General features: G+C 38.0%; 1 protein-coding gene across 3 annotated transcripts in view; it reads right to left on the reverse strand.

The window, feature by feature from the left end:
• Positions 1 to 455: 455 nt before the first annotated feature.
• SMOC2 (SPARC related modular calcium binding 2) overlaps positions 456 to 17722 on the reverse strand; it is a 144011-nt gene continuing 126744 nt past the window's right edge. For 2 of the 3 annotated variants that reach the window (XM_086744031.1, XM_086744029.1), the window contains exons 10-13: positions 8998 to 9100; positions 7388 to 7662; positions 4876 to 4919; positions 456 to 2109 (exon numbers count right to left, since the gene is read on the reverse strand). In XM_086744031.1, coding sequence (XP_086600157.1) covers positions 2086 to 2109; positions 4876 to 4919; positions 7388 to 7662; positions 8998 to 9100 — 446 coding nt within the window. In that variant the 3' untranslated portion in view covers positions 456 to 2085. The remainder of the gene's footprint in view (positions 2110 to 4875; positions 4920 to 7387; positions 7663 to 8997; positions 9101 to 17722) is intronic. The other variant, XM_086744030.1, reaches the window with a different exon arrangement.

Here is a 17722-nt window from a genome sequence, read left to right on the forward strand (position 1 = left end):
TGTGAAGTTCACAGTGATGGGATTACATGCTTCTTACAAAATGTTGCTACTCACCATACTGTGCCCACCTAACCAGATGCTGAGTATTCTCAGGGTATGCCTCTCTCTCCTCATTGTTTCCACTCGGGTTGAAAGTTTCCCAGCAGCTCACATACCAAGGGAAAAAGGTACGATCTCTATCTATGCCACACTGCAATTTGCTGACCAAGTTGAAGCTATATGGAGATAGCAGCAACAAAGGATCTGGCCTCAAAATCTCGATTTTGAGAAAGCAATGGTATGAATAAGGTATGAACAACCTTAGAGATAATTCAATAAAGGGGCAGAATTCAATAAAGGGAAGAAAAGAAGATGGACACAATGTGAGGTCGTGAGGTTTCCTGTAAACTAAACACAGTGTGTACCTGCTTCCAAATGTGGCTATCTTTGTTGCAGAAGAAAAACCATCAGCATAGTTTGATAACATACTGATCTTTAATCTATAAAGAAGATTAAATTCAAAGTTTAACAGTAAAAAGAATAAAAAATACTTTTAAAAACAAAAATACAAGATAACACACAGTTGCATCTTGGTTCCTCCTGCTGACAAAGCTTAGAGTACACAATTTTGGGGGTACAATTCCACTACATGCAGTGTTTCCTATCACTTCAGCATATGTTGAAATTTAAATGAAACATTTTTACTTGCAAAAAGACTTTTCCAGGTACAAGCTGAAGGCAGGGTGCTATTACGATTAGCTAGTCACAGGTCAGATCCCACATATAATTTAAACAAACCAGAATGAAATCACTGCTTGTTGCAACATTCCTGCTTTCTCATGTCAGCTCCTAGATGCCAGCAGCCCATCTACCACTGCATCAATCAACCCAGCTGCTTGTAACTCACAGTTTTTCAAGAACTGAACCTTTTTTACTTGGGTCCCCTGATCTAAATTCACATTCACAAGTTCTTATTCCCCTCAGGCACACATACAAAAAAGCACTGGGGGGAAAAATGACATAGAAGTTATGAAAACTTGTGAGAACTTCTTTCAGACAGCAAGGAAAAAGCCTCAGGCAGGGGTGATGTGAGTAGCCCCTCCTGATGGCAACTGTTCATAATTTGTTCAGCTTTACCTCTAGTGGACCCCAAGGCAAAACAAAGAGTTGATGGGGGCAGCCAGGTGTAGGGGAAGAAAAGGTTGAACAATCTGTTTAGCTTTCCCTGTCCCTTTATAGTTAGATTTACAATCTTGACCCATGTAAACTCTGCTCCTGCTTTGCAGTGACCACAGAAACATGCTTTTAGGTCCAGGCTGAAGCAGAAAGGAGTGACGTTTCAATCCATCTTATTCCTTGTTGGTTTGCTGTATTAATAGCTCAAGTGAAAACAAACAGGGGAAAAAAAATCCTACCAAAACCTTATAACGGAAGGCACCTCAAAAATGGATTAAAGGATACATTTTTCTACAAGTATCCCAACTGTAGAATAACTGTTTTGAATCCATTAGTGGTTGCACTCTCATTGCATGATCTTTGGAAAGCATAATAATAACAACAAAACCAAAATGAAATAAAATATTGCCACCAATGAAAAACCTCTTCAGCTAAAAACTGCAAAACCAAGTACGCAGCAATTTAAACACTTTTCTCAGTCCTGCAAATCTGAAACATCCAACACTGCTTGGATAAAATTCAGAATACAGTAGACTTTTCAGCATAACACTACTTAAATGACAGTATTGATTAAGAAAAACAAGGCATACTATTGAAACCAAAATACACAGAATCAGGTTTCTATGCTACTGTTTGCCAAAAAGCTATTTAAAAAAAAAATTGTTTAAATGCAAACTTTTACATCTCCAACATGTTTTACATATTTCAGACAACAAAAGAAAACACATACATTGTATGTGATAATTTTTCAAAACTAGCCATTACATTTTCACAGATTAAAAAAAAAAAATTCTGTTTAAATATTTCATTTCTACAAAGTGAATTTACATTTTTAAGTACAAAGTGCAAATACTACAGTTGTTTTTATTGCCTTTTGGTGAGGAAATCTCCCACATGTCAAAGAGATCTTGCCTTGGGTCAGTAAGCTGTTCACCCTTGCTTCTTAGGAACTTGCTGAAAGAAAGAAAGTTTTAAAAATTTGCATTATTAATGCTGTTTTCAAGTAACCAATTATAAACATCTCTAATTTTCAGAAGTGTCCACATGTTACTATCAGAACAAGAGTTCTGCACAAGCATGTATGGGGAATAAAATAATCCCTGCTTTTAGTCCTTCATGGCATCTATGAACAAGGGCAGGAGCAACATCTTTACTATTTCTTACCTATGGCCTCTTTAAATTTATACCTGTCAAACACATGGTTTTAGCAACTGCCTGGGAAAGTCCCTGGTGCAATATACCTTTCTACGGCATGTGATGTATAAGGAATGGGCTGCTGGCCAAAGTCTTATGAACAATCTATAGTTCCCTTGTAAACTTTTTGCTAGGCTGCAGAAGACCCTCTGGGTCTCATTGACAGCGTGTGTGCACGTTGGGTATGTTTGTTGGACAGGGTGGAGCTGAGCAAGTGAAATATACCTGGCCACTACCCCAGTTCAGTCAGATCCATCATGTGTTTGACCTCATTTAGAGCAACCACAGCTGAGATTCAGTTAGCATATTAGTATATATATCTGTATCTGCTTTCTTTCAATAAGTTTTTAAGTGCATGTACACATATAGACATGAAGACATGTAAAAAAAAATTAAGGAATACATGGCTAAGTATATATAAAAATATATATAGTTGAACTGCCACAATACACTAGTAGAAAATGAGCTTTCGAGTGCCCACCTCCTGAGTGGTGCAAATCTGATCCCTCCTTCTTAGATGGGTGGTTTCCTTTGGGTGGCTCCTACCCAGCCCAGTCTTTTCAATAACTTCCTTTCAAGTGAAAACTTTTGTGATGAAAGCCACCTTCTGCGTTTGCAGTCTTGTATTGTTGGGAGTATGAAACTGCCAACAGATGGTTTGCTGAGCCAGTCTTAATTTAAGGCTATCATTTGTCAGCAACAGCTTTTAAAATAATTGGTGCTGAGTCAGCAAAATTACAGAACAAAATTAAAAAACATACTCTAGGACACTTTTATTACAGATTCTGCAAGTCAGGATCAGATTACAAGAAAGGGGAGAGGGCTCGTCATGCTTCAAGTGTAATGCACGTGTGCCAGTAATTGCCATTATATAATTAAAATAACCCCTTTGAGTTCTGACAGGATAATTGTTTTCAGGCTGCCTTGTTTAAAACATAAGTGATTTGTGGGGGGAACTTGAAAAGTTAAGACCACAAATATTTGTTTAAACAAACAGAAACTTATCGCATCCCTCTAGCTGTGAGAATATTTTATATTCCATCAAAGGTATGTAGGAGGTCTCTGGCAGAATCCACAACCAATGTTGAGCTTCCCTTAGGAAGTGTGAACCTAACATCAAACAAATCAGAGATAAAGCAAGTAACAAATTGACTAGCAACAGTGAGAAGAAGATTTCTCTTGGCTTTTGGGGAGGTTCACCCTGGGTTCAGTTTTTAACAAATTAATCTAGCTTTCTGATAGATGGGAAGACATTAGCCGCAACTATGGGTTTCAAAAATTTTTAGCCAAATTCCTATTCTCCCAGCTGCAGGGTTACCTGAGTTGTTCTTATAATATGTTTACATAAATACTTTTAAAAACAATTGATCATTTATTGATGCTTTTGTAGGCATTAATAATTTAATTCCTCTCACTAATACGAAAGTGAGGCAAGAATGGTATGAAGTTGATTTTTTAGCAGACCATTCAAATAACTGGCAAACTCAGAAGTCCTTCTTCAGACTCATGCAAAAGTGCTAGGAAGTTGTGCCTGTGTTGTCCAGAAAAGTGACTCTTTAGGATTATTGATTATAAAAATAGACACACACAAAGGAGAAACTCTTTTTTAACATTTTTTCCTGAGCTTCCATTTGAGTCCCTCCTTTTCAATGTGTACCTTTCCTTGATTTAAATGTTCTGCTTTTGTGCTTTTTGCAGCTTTGAATGCCTTGAGTAACCAAAACTCCAGGAATGACATACACTGGTGTTATTCAGAAAAACAAAATCAAGTCTTTGCAGAAAATTGATGCAAAAACAAACCATGGATTATGTTGTCAGGGCACTTGACATTTTATTTGCTACAATCATTCTGCAGACCTAACCAATTTTAGTTTTAACATACATCAGCAGACTAAAGCAAATCCTAGTTCTCCAGCATCATTTTGCTCAGTCAGCAAAGGCATTTGAAAGTGACAGCTCTTTTCTCTACACTAAGATTTTAAAAGGTGTTGAAAGCCACTATATAATAATTCAGTGGGGTTTTCACAGGGCATGAGATATACATGGCTTTGTTCACAAAGAGTAATTTCAATTAATGTAAGTTTGTGTCTATAGTGTGACACACAGGAAAGTTAACGGAATTTTGTTAAAGCAAAAGGTAAATGGAGATAAAGCAGTGCAAATTTAAAAGTGTAGGGCAATGCTGTCATTCAGGAATTGAGAAGACTCATATGAGAGCTCCTTTACACTCATCTAATTATCACTAATATATATGCCAGTTTACACTTCACTAGGAACATCCACATGCAGGCCCAATCTACTTTGCATTTATGCACATTTACTCTGCACCTGTAATTGATTGATTCAGTTTTCCTTAGATGGAACTAAAGTTGAAATTTGTTTATTGGGATCATGCTCTGTATTTTCCCAGCAAGTGTGCAGAATGGCAGATGAATGCACTTTGAAGCTGCAATGGTAACTGCTGAAAGCCCAAGAATTTCAGCTGGGCAAGACAGGAATGGAGATCTTGCTCTCTTCAGTACTCACCTGCCTGCTGGATGAAGTGCTCTCAGTGTTGGTTTTAGGGGCAGCTAAAGAAGAAAAGAAAACATTATGAATACAGTTTGCAAGTTATATGTAGCATCCCCAAGGACTGAAGCCCTCGTTCTGGAAAGGTATTGTTTAGAGCAGGGTAACTGCACAGCTGTCAATACATGAGATAAAATACTTCAGTTCTTTCCTTGAAACATCCGCTTTTTTCTTTCCTCAATACAGATGTTGCTTCTTTCATGGAGTTATATGAAAGCTGAATTACAGCGTTTCTTGCCAGTTAATAGACAACATTTGGTTAGGACAGATTGCATCTAGTCAATGTTGAGCACTGCAAATCTATTAAATCTTAAGTAGTAAATATAGTGTATTATCCCTGGTGGGAAAGAAGCATGGACAAGCAGACTCTCCGGAAAGGATTCATTCTGCTTAAAGGTATTGCACAGGAACACATCTACCAGCCAAAGACATTGTTCACATTTAATCTGCAAAATAACAAGATTATCACTGGTTTTTAAAAAAAGTCTTAGTGGTAAATTCTATGACAGTGCTCTAAATGAGGAGGAAAAAAACCAGTTACATGATTCTGCTGGCCCTTTCAACTTCACAAGCAAATCTGGGAAGCTAGGGAGGAGCTCACCCTCGCAATTTTCCATGTCAGTTTGCTAGTCAATCAAGCTACACGGGGACAAAATGGAACCAAACTAGACCTTGAAAAATACTGCAGAAGCTAGCACTCCCTTGAGAAAGTATGGCTTTTCTAGCTTTTATATTGCTTCAGGTGGTTCTCACAAGACACCTGGAACTCACAGAGAATGACACAGAGCAGCCTCCATATCTCAGCTTTCACATCTCAGGTGATAGGGTCTCATCTATTCCTAGAAATACAACTCTAGCTGTAGTGAAGTGGTGATTGATTTCTTTTGTGCAAGAGAAAGGATTATCAGGAAGGAAATTTTAATTATCAAACAGGAGAAACAAAACAGAATGCTCATATACCAACAAAAGCAACTGTTATTGTCTTGTATTTAAAAATATGTATTTCTAGGAAAGCAACCAAATGATTTGACTTAGAATTTTTTTCCAACTGGATGACACTAGTTTTTCAATGGAAAAGTTCTGAGGTATTTTTTCCTCCCAAAATGAATTTGCTTATTATTGACTACATTTTTTTTTGTGTGATCTTCATATCATTTCATGCATTTTACAACTTTCTTTTTTTAAAACAAGCAGCTTATGTGAAGCAGGAGAATGCTAATCTTTGGGTTTTTTCACTGAAACGGGCACAGGAAAAACAGAGGCTTGGTTTGAGTATTGCTATAGCTTTCCTTTATGTCCTGGAGGAATGTCCTTGGACTGAAATTTAATCTACAGTAAGACCAATGAGTGCCAGCTGCAGCAGGACAGAAGTGTCTTGAAATGGATGTTAACATATGAAGTGACCATAATGGCCTCAACTTTAAGACACTAGTCTGCCAAATAGTGTAAACAAAAAAGAAGGTGTTACATTTCAGTTTCCACATTTATAGCATAAAGATGACAACAGTCATCCACCTTCATATACGGTTTTTTCACCTCCCTCACCTAAGTGAAAATTGCAAGGTATTATTGTTAGGTCCACCAAAAAAAACAGAGAATAAAACTCTACTTTTGATACATTTGTTTTGAGAGATCTGTTTCAGTGACCCATAGACAATTTATTTTATTAGTGCAATGTAGAGCTACTCCTTATTTCTGCATTATACCCTTTTTAAGTTTGAACACAAGTAGTTTTGTGGAAACCATTTTATTTCTGACTGCATTTCCCACTTGACTCGCATTTCATTTCCTATAGCTTCATTTTAAGGTTCTAGGCAAACAAAACAATTTGCCTATATTCATGTTCTACAACTTCTTACAGTATAGGGATCTACTGTTGTTGTTTACAAAATTTTTTTAAAAATCTTTTCCATTTTCAGGAATTGTGTGATTGAACTCTGCACAGACCATTACACACTGTAGATAGTTGATACCTTTTCTACCAGTTTGGCAGCAAGGTAATGTTGCTGTGTACCAGCAGTTGCTCCACCTGTTTGGCAGATAACCACATTCCTTACTGCATCTCTAAACCATATTTGAGAAACGAGAAGTCATTAGAAAGTTCAACAATGTGCTTCCTTCCCAGCAGGAATCCAAAAAGCACAGGTGTGATACTTCCACTAATTCAGGACATAGTACTGCAATAACATTAAACTAGCTTTTCAATGGATGTTAGTGTTATCTTATCCTCTTAGGTCTTCTACTGTTATACATTTAATGGTCAGAATCAACAGAAGTTTTTTATTCTGTTGGACCAAAGTGATGATTTGCCTACACAGAAGCAGCTTTCCTGCCATCTGTTCTAAGCAACAGCTGCATTAACTACAGACAGGTGTATTCTTTTATTTTGTGTACTTCTGGTATATACAAATATCAAACTTGGCTAGCTTTGAAGAATCTAGCAAAAAGGATAGTTAGAAAAGATTCTTACTATGGCGTTTCTTTGTTTCTGCTTTACCTTCTTCTTTTGTTACTCCCAAGCAGCCCATTAATTCTTGAACTGACAAGGACTTATCATTGTTCACATCACAGTATTCCACAAACTTCTTCACACATTTTTTGGGTTTTGATTTCTTTCTTAGGAATCTCTTAAATGGCTTGATTTCTTTCTTGCCAATGTCACCACTGGAATTTTTATCTAGCTGTTTGAAATACCAATGGACCACTCTCTCTTCCAGAGTGTGATTCGGATCAGGTTCTGAAACCCTGAAACAGAAAGCAAGAGTTAAGTCCTAATTCTGATACATGAGCCTCAGTTCATACCTTTACTTGTGAATAGTTAAATCACTGTCGGATGCTTTGTTACATAAACCTCTCTGCTCACTTTGGCGAGCTGTATCCTAACTTTTACACTAAAGGATGGAATCTGCTCTTAGTTAATTGAAACTGTGTTGAGGTCAGTACCATACTCTGAAAACAGTGCTTTCCCTTCTCATTTCCTGAAAACAGAGAAAAGCAAAGAGAGAAATAAAAGAGAAAAAGACAGTTTCATAGATGGCAGACACATGAAAACGGATAATACATCCAACTAAAGTACGTCAACAGTTAGCATTGCCAAATACCTAGGGTCCAATTACAACCCATGATGGATGCTCTTAGAGATAAAACACCTAACACATTGAATTACAGGGTAAGTTGTAATAATAAATGCTGTCTCCTCTTCAGATGGTAAGCACCTCGCCTGCTGACATGAGAAGTTTGACAGCACTTATGCGTTTTTAATTCTACTTGTGACTGTTTGTCCTGGTTCTGGCCAGGATAGAGTTAATATTTACCTGAGCTGGGTGGAGAACTGAAGCTGGTAGCCCCTATGGCTGGGATAGTTAACTAATTAGCTAACAGCTGGGGTTAATTTACCCAAATTAGCCAAAGGGCTATTCCATCCCATCTGACATCATGCTCAGTATATAAGTGAGGAGGGTGCTGAAGGGAGGCCCTCCTAGTTGGAAGAGACTGGTGTGGAGATCTGTTGTGAGCTATTATACTGTATTTGTGTTCCATCACTCTATTGTTTTCTTCTGTCATTACTGTTAAATTTACTTTTTGTTCAATCTCAACCTGCGTGTTTGTTTTTTTTTTTTCTCCTGGTTTTCTTTTGTTTGTCAAATCTCCTCCTATTCTCTCGGAGAGTGGGGGGGGGAGTGAGAGAGAGACTGCGTAGTCTGGTCCCCGTTGGGGCTGAACTACGACACTGTTGATAGCCTTTGTTTGTTTGACAAGCAATGAGGCAAAACATGAATCAGGAAGGTAGCATATACTCATCAAGTAAAGCCTGAGAAGAGAACAAAGACTGAGACACAGTTTCACTAGCAGCTACAGATAATCTTTAAGCTGTGCTGCTGCTGAGAATTCAGCTATCAAGTGCATCTCTGTTTAGTGGACATAGTCCACAGTGGTAACTTTGAAGTAAACTCTTCTAGATAAGTTTATTGGAAATTTACCCTTTGTGAAGGCAGAAAAATTGCTTCTCAAAGCCCTCAACAGTTCATTCACCACTGCCTGAATCCTTTTAAAGACACACAAAAAGGATCTGAAACCCACCGGCTAGAAGACAATGATGGATCAGAGACTGCGTGCACCATATCCGTGGACAATGCATCCAAAACACTAGTCAGGAACTCATTCTTCTTGGCCCCAGGACAACCTAGAAAATCAGATTTTTTTATTTTCTTGTTTCCTCTTTTTACATTTAAATTGCAACAATAGTTCAAACTTAAAGATAAATATGACTCCCTATATACAAATTCCCATAAACCGTGGTCAAGTTCATAACATAATTCAAAGACAAGCATCTAAATTCAGGTACATATCTGTAACATAGAGCAGGAATAGAAAAACATCCTTTTGAACTCAAGCAAGTGGGAATCTGGTTAGCATACCTTGGGTCTCGCTCTTTCAATTTTGGGCATGAATTTTCCTTCTTTAAGATATTTTTTCCATGGGTGTCACATTTTCAAAATAACAGCTTTGAAACAACAAAAGTCCGTACGTGACACAAACCATTTGAAACACAGTCTAGAAGCCCATAGCACAACACTTCTTTCAGATTTCCACCTTTGTTCTTCTGAACTACTATTTGCTTTCTCAAAACACATTCTTTCAGTGCACCATTTCTCTTCTCTATAAAATGACATTCAACTCCATTCCTCTTTAATTTTTCTCTTCGACAGGGGTTAACTCACACTACACGGCACTTAGCCAATAGGATGTAGTTAGTTGGTACTTTGGTTCATTCTGTGGGGTCCTATGGTCATGCTAGATTGTTCTCATAATTACATTCCCTAAGCCACAAAGCTCTTCTCTGAATGAAATGGACACATTTCAGACACAAAATACATCAGATAAATATATTCTGAAAGATCCATCTTAGAGCAGTGCAGCTGGAGCAGACAAATTCATCTGACAAGTGCATGGATGTTGACACATGGAGCTTTTCTTATACAACACACCTGCTTCCTCTCCTCTTCCCTAGAGCTCTGAGGCAAATGCCAGGTCTTCCCCTAGCCCTGTAATAACTGAGTTAAATGCTAGGATGATCCACGAGCAGTGACATAGAGATCACAAGCTTGAAGCTGGAGCCCACAGTAGGACTTTTGCAGAGAACTCTGTGCAGGAGGCCCACTTACCCACAGTTCTGTTCCTATAGTGAAAAGGGAAATGCTTTGAAGTGTTGTGGAAAAGGAAGATTAGTCAATCAGCAGGGATTCGTTATTTCATTACACTTCTCAGCGATGTCTGGAGCAGACAGCAGGATTACCTGAGCCTGAAAAGCCTCATCTTGCCCAGCAAATTATTTTTAATACATCTCATGTTGATCCAAGGAAATGAATCGGTGTTATACTAGCCCTTAGCTGTGTTGCAGGAAGAATAGCTCAGCTATTATGCACAGCAGCAGCACACACTACATATTATTGTCTAACACATTCGTGCAGTTATGAGTTCCCTGCCTCTTACGTGTTTGCATTCGGCACCAGGGACATTTTATTCCAGTAACTGCAAAAGGCGTATGACAGGAACTCACTGGAGCAAGTTCCACTGCACTAAAGGTACACATCTGAAACCAGATGCACTCTCCCAGACATGCTCCTCTTGCCGTAGCTTTTAAGTAGTCTTTTTTTTTCTGTTAGAACTGGAAAAAAAGAAAGACAAAATCCCCAACCCAACACCTATGACTATAATCCTAAATTTGAGTTCAATGAGACTTGAGTACTTGAGCTTTCTCTGTAAGGCACAGAAATGAGAAGGGTGTCAGGAGATTAATAGGGAGGGACAAAAGACTATACCAATAGGTTCCTGCCAGCGAATTCGAAAGTATATTCTTTAGAGCAAAGAGCTTGCTGATAAGTAAGGCTCAGACACTCTGACCATGTAAGTAAACTGCACAATGCAATTAAAAAAAAAAAAGTAAAGTGCACTGATTTAAATGAAACCATGCAACTTTGCAAGTCACAAAAGCACATTTGCCCAGAGATGAGCAAGAAAAGCCCAAGTAGTTCTCATGCAGAAGACACATCCAATGTGTCCGCATGGCAACCCGCCTGAATCAAGAAACCAAGTCTCTGAGTAACCTGCTGGGCTCAGGACTACATCTTGCTAGCAAGGATACTTGGCCTGTGGACCAGAGCCTGCTTCTCTTCAAAGCACAGGCAAAAAGAGATCTGTCCAAGGCTGTCCATATAAACCTATCTTGAGTGATACAAGCTTTATCCATTTCATGCTGGGGTTGTGTTACTGTCATCAGGTAGAATCCTGAATCCTGCTGCAAGTGTGAGTTGTGAATTGATAGAGGTCTCGTGGAAAATGCAGACAATAATACCTTAGAGTACAACAATGCAGTGCAATACGGAAAACAAGACAATTTGACTTTTTTTTCCTTTTTCTGTCCTTTTTTGGATAGATAATAATGTCAATATCCAATTTGATTTAGGAGCTCCACCTGAATTTTTCATGTTAGTTATAAGTATATTCCTGAAAGAAGTATAAGTATATTCCTTGAATGTATGCTTTGGGTTGTTTCCACCGCTGTCCCGGGAGCTGCTGAGTGTACATATACTATAGACATAGAGACCAAAATCATGACTTAGCTTGCTATTTATAAGACACAGCTAGGTAGGGGAAAGTATCAACTTCTAATTTCACAAGAAATCAGGGGAAAAATGCCATATTTTAAACCTTGTCTCTGACAATTTTCCTTAAGATTAAGAAAGGTTTCTAAATGTGCATTGCATAAAGTTGCAATAGCAGCCGGCAGCAATAGAAATCTTCTCATAGAAAAGAAATCTTGCTGTTAAAACAAACACAATTGGTTGCTGTGAAACATTCTACATCACAACTCTACTACTTAACGTAAAGTGACACCCCACAAAATCCTCACCAGTTAAACACAGAGAAAATATTCAGTTTCTCCCAACTATAATTTTTGCTGATGTGTGGGCAATCACAGAGCAATTTACCTCACAGTGAAATCTCTGTTCTTTGCAGGTGTTATTAACTCAGAATAATTCTCTAGAGGCTTCACGCTGAGCTCTAACTTTCAACAAACTTGCGGATGAAATGGCAAGACTGGGGGAGCTTTAGCTTGATTGTAATGAATAATTCACTCTTAGTGGACTAAATACAGAAAGCGAAAGACTAGTCTCTTATGGGAGCTTTGTGCTTCTCACTACAGTCTATGTGCTTTAGTTTCTTCTTCTGCAGCTGCTTGTCCTGTGTGGATTTGACAGCTTACATAAATAATAATTTGTTGTTAAAGGGTTGAAGTTGAAACCACATGGAGTTAACCTACAGGTTTAGAAATGTAACACAAAGTTGAGTGTTTGCTTTAAGGATAGTTTTACCCAAAGAAAACCTTAGACCAACAAATACATACCACAAATGACGGGAATATACAAACACCTCATTTCAGCTATAATATAAAGGTAATCAAAGAATCGCCATTATACATTATATACCTTGTATATACACATGTGTCTCTATAAATATATCTACCTTTAGTATAGAGGGTGGATTTTTTGAGTTAAATCTGTGGGGCAGTTGGCTATAAACCTTCTAAAATATGCACCCAAGAGTCTTGGAGCTCCCTGCTCGGTTGATAATAATCTACTACTGTCAATCTTGGAAGATTATATTTTACAGCACACCTGAAGCCATGGCTAGAAAAGTATTTTGTTCATTTCTGTAAAAATGTGAATACAATAGATAAGATTAATCACTTTAAAAGGGAGTTTACATTAATCTTCCTGCAACAGAGGAAATTGTCTTGAATCAGTCACTCAAGTAATTAAAGGCATGACAACTTCCAGTTAGCAAATCTAAAGCTTCTTTAGCTTCTTTTTTATTCCCTATTTCTTAATTTGAATATCAAGCTTAGCAGTACACTCAAATACAATGACCACTGAAACATCTCTGAAGATTATAAATAAGTTTTGCTCTGCCAAAAATCACAATGATGACAACTATTTGTGCTCTTTTTGCAGCTTTGACTTCACTGAAATATAGTGGTACATAGGAGAAAATAATTTAAGAATGTTTGTCAGTGCTACTGGTTATGCTGGGAGAGCAGACAATACAAGGAAAATATTGAAAATATTTTTTCTTGGACTTCTGTTCTATACACACATATATGTACAGTTCCTGAGTTTATTTCTGTTGATCCATATAAATTATAAGTCTGTGTTTGTCTAGGTATGCTGAGGGCCCTCCTCATTTTTTGGAGGACTTCCTGAGCTTTTCCTGAGCCCCATTCCAGCAAAAAGGCCCTTCAAAAGATGAGTCTGGGAACTGAAATTTGTAACTCTGCTGGAGACTAAAAATCATGGCCTCAAAAGAGTCAGTGGTTTTATGCCTCATTGCAGTTTTTCCCTCATTGCACCTCCTGGTAACCTCTCATGAATAGTAATTATCTATCTTTTAGTCTCTATCCTAGAGGGGCTGAGGACACTCTCATCTCTCCTTGTTAACATGCCTCAGATATTACCCTTTTTTTTCCTTTTCTTTTCTTTTTTTTTTTCCCTAAAATATTCTTACCAATTAAAAGACTTATGTTAAAATCAGAGCCAAATTCTCTTTTATCAGTGCTTACCCAAATTTCAGAAATAATAAAGTAGAACACAACAGAGGTTAGCTGGAAGGGAGCTACAGATCCATTGCTTTGTAGTCCCAGATCTCTGTATCTTAAAGGGAAGAAGTATTATTTCTGGAGAAGGGCAGGAAGCAGATTTCAGTTCTCCACATATATTTAACTTTATTTTTGTTACTATGTTAAAATGATCTTTCTGTTCTAATTTCGGGGGGGGGGGGAACAAAAGAGTTAACAAAGGATGCTCTTTCAAGGCCCTACCCTTCAATCCCAGGCATTCATATCATACCAAAGTGCATTGAGTAGGATTTCTTGAACTTGAGCCTGCTGAAATGAGGTGTCTCACCCATAACAGTTATTTAAGCTCAGCATAAAGGAGCTTTCATTCAGAAGGCATTCATCCCAGCTACCTTAGACTTTTTTGTAGAATAGGATAGGATCGCCCTTAAAATTAATCTCTTCTTCCCCATTAACTACTGAGGAAGCCCAGACAGCTATCTTACATTCCCAGATGATGTCAAACTGCTTGTGATGAATTCTGTATGTATCTGTTCTGTAAGTTCATTCAGGCTCAAACTACTCTGTTATTCTTTGGGTAAATGTGGTGGAAAGAAGGGATAATGTTCATAGCAGAAAAACATATGATGATATAAACAGTTTTTGCAGGCAACTGAGTGATAAAGTTAGGCTAGGGCATTTGTTGATAGGAAAAGCAGTTAGTTACATTTACTTAATTTCTTGTAATATTATTGTTGAACAAGAAAAGGAGAATCAGAACATCACAGCATAACACAGGCAATGTGAAATAACTAACTTCTGATTGCTACTTTTTAGTTTGGTTTTTCCTCCATGAAAGGGTTTGAAGAAGCCAATTTCTTGCCACTAACAGTTCAGATATGTCACTGTGAGAATCGGCAAGGATGAACAAGCTAGATAGAACACTCTAATCCTCCCAGATGCCATCCAAAATCCAAAGCAGAACTTGAGAAGGTTTGTGGACCTTATTTGCCTTTTTATAACACTCTCTTGTGAACTCTTACCTTTCTAATTTTGACTGGGAACAGGTAAAAGATCTGAAAACTCAGATGATAAGGAGGTCTTGCTCCTTTGCTGCTGAACTGGACACCTTTTTATTACGAAATCACTGCCTAAACAATATCTACCCCGGTTTTGGAGGCCAAAGACATTTCAGTATGTTGAGAAGAATCTGAAATCCTGAGCATTTAGGTTCAGCCTGTGTCAATCCAAACTCCTAACCTTTAGAAACTTGTTGCCTTATGTTTAACATGAGCTGCAATATAGCCGTGTGGTCCAGCTCCACTGTCAGAAACACAATGTATTTGTCTGAAGTGTTGGCACAGTGACACAAGTTGATTAGCCCACTGATTAGGACACACAGAGAAGAGTTTCAGGATTAGAAAGGGGTCCCAAAAAAGTCCAGAAGAGAAAAGCAACTGGATCCAATTTTCAAAAGGTTATACTTCTGCTTTACATACCATATTTCATGATTGCCTGTCCCTGAGATATTCAACTGGTATTTCTACTGCAGTAACACTTTCAATAATAGCTTATTAAATTGAATAATTTTGGAAACCAGTTTTATATAGTATGGTAAGTGTCTGAATCTCCACATTATCACTCTGAGAGTCTTAACAATTAACAAGCAATATTATTCAGGGAGTCAAAATGCAGTCCTTTTTAGTAGACATTTATTACTTCCAATTCACTTGTATTTTCATCATGCTGTTATGTTTCCTCTCAGGAGATGGGTATGAAATAACCATATTTAATTACCTCCATTTAAATATCCATTAAAAAGGAAAAGCTATTACAAAATATGTATGTTGTTGCAATTATGGAAGTGACCTCAGAAATTAGGTGCATAATTCTGGTCTCCTGCTGGAAAAAAATTGAACTATGGGGACTTGCTTAGTGGAGATGTTTTTCACATTACTTAATTAATCTAAGCAGCCTGCTCCTTGGAAACATGCATGAAAAACAGTCTTTTCTACAATCTAGTGTTGATTTTAACCATTTTGGATTTCTGTTACTGAGACTTTTACCATTGGAGGTATCAGCTGAAAATCCCAAAAGCATCCACTCTCAACTAAAGCCACAAAGCAGCTCTCTGTTCAGATACTAAGAACCAGTGGTCATTAAAGGAAAAAGATAAAGGAAATTCAGAACTGAGTTAGAAACTGTCAGTCCAGCAACACACATTTATGTGACAGCTATTTTTGAAGAGTCCTGGCCCACAGAGCAGTATCAGGTTTTCAGAAACAAGAGCAGAACCTTCATTACAGACTGTGGTTCTTACACTATCGTAACATTGGATGGATGGAGATTTAAGGCCAGCACCCCATAAAAATACCTTTTAGTGCCTCAAAGGGTATTACATACATACATGATGGAGTTTTTCAAATGCACCTTTGAAACACTGCACTTTTTTTTTTTTTAATCCAAATGTAGATGGTACAAAGCAACCCTGAACCGTGGCTCCAGTCAGGAGCACAAATGGGGAGTTCCACAGATGCAGTGACATGGTGTCTCTCTATCCTGGAAATGAAAGCAGTGGCAGAACCACCAGTTACGAAGCTAAGTCACTGCTACCAGCGCACAAAGCAGACTGTTGGATGGTGTAGGATGAGCTGGAAAAGGAGATGGGGAAAGGAGGAGCAGAAAGGAGGCAGAAGATCTAGCTACATTGCAAACAGTCAGGTGAAGTATCAGAATCTTTACCCATAGTTTAATTTGTTTATACAGATACCAGCAAGTACTGAATTAGCATTATGACACAAATTTTCATCAGTGTTATTTGATTATTCTTCTTTATCTCTCTCCCATAACTGGCAAATGAAAGTTTTAGAAATCGGATTTTCAACACAGAGGGGAGCTGGAAATAAGGGGAAGCAGGCATGGCTATTTCTTGGAATACTAACTATATAATTTTAACTGAGAATGAGTTTTTAGAGCAGTGATTAAGACATTTATAAAACAGAAATTCTGGAAGTAAGTGAAGTGAAACAAGAGTCAGCAAGAACTGCTAAAGCATTACTTGAACACTATGGAATGAACCAGTCCTTGGAAACCTGGCATCATGAAAATCTCACTCTCTTTATGTAGTATTTCATTTGGGATTGGCAGTTGTGTTACCTTGCTGGACACTTTCCATTAAGCATGACAGATTTCCTCTGCAAATATCATTTCAAATCTCACTGGCTCATCCTTTGCTAAATAAAAAGCTGTAAAATGACTAACACAAAAGCATAAATACACTCTTACATTTGCTCAGTATGAAACTTTTATGAGGTATAATACCATGCAAGAATGAAACACCCTTAGTTCCTGATGAAGGAAGTGGGCATACTAAGACAGACTGAAGGCTCAGGCCTTAATAATTAGACACTATTCATCTAATTTTAAAACGAAGGTCCACTCCTAATTCACCATTACCCAGATCACTTCTCCTTGCAAATTCACTTCTATTTGGAATGGATCTCCTAAGCCAAATATAATACTGTGTACCTCATTAAACCACAAGAAACTAATGTTCAAGTAATGGTGAGCTTGACTTCATCCCACAAAAAGCAGGGCAATTCAGAGTTAATCATGTCACCCTTAATTTGCAATTTACAGTAAGCACTGAGGAAATGAACACATAGTGCTTGGTAGCAAAGATCCTGCAATGACAGAAGCACAATGGAGTAAATGAAGATGGAGATTAATGTAATTATGGTTCTAAAGTGTCTGCCAGGAAGGATGCGATGCAGCTGACTTCATGTAAAATAGTTTACAGCCTGCGGTTTGATTACAAAGTGCCTTGGGTCGTTTTACAGCAGGGAGATCCAATTACGTGATAGCACCCCATTATGCATTATGAGGACGGTTTCCTCACTGGACCACTACGCTGTATGCTTGTTTCATTGTGTACAGTGTGGTCTGCTTCTCTCGTGTGCTGCACGTCCTGCCTTTGGTCAGGAACCCAGCTAGAAATATCCTGCAGCCATGCCAAGGCCTGATTTCCTTGTGTTTGTGCAGAAGCCCACCCTGTCAACTTCAGCGGATGTTGTGGAGTTTAATGCTAATCAGGTTGCCCAGAGTCAGTGACTTGGTATTAGCAGGTAATATCCAATAGGGCTGAGGAAAAAGGGTAAAGTGAAAATCATCTCAGGCTTACTGACCATGGGA

The sequence above is a fragment of the Chlamydotis macqueenii genome, chromosome 3 (genome assembly GCF_036417535.1).
Source record: "Chlamydotis macqueenii isolate bChlMac1 chromosome 3, bChlMac1.mat, whole genome shotgun sequence".
NCBI classification, from domain to species: Eukaryota; Metazoa; Chordata; class Aves; order Otidiformes; family Otididae; genus Chlamydotis; species Chlamydotis macqueenii.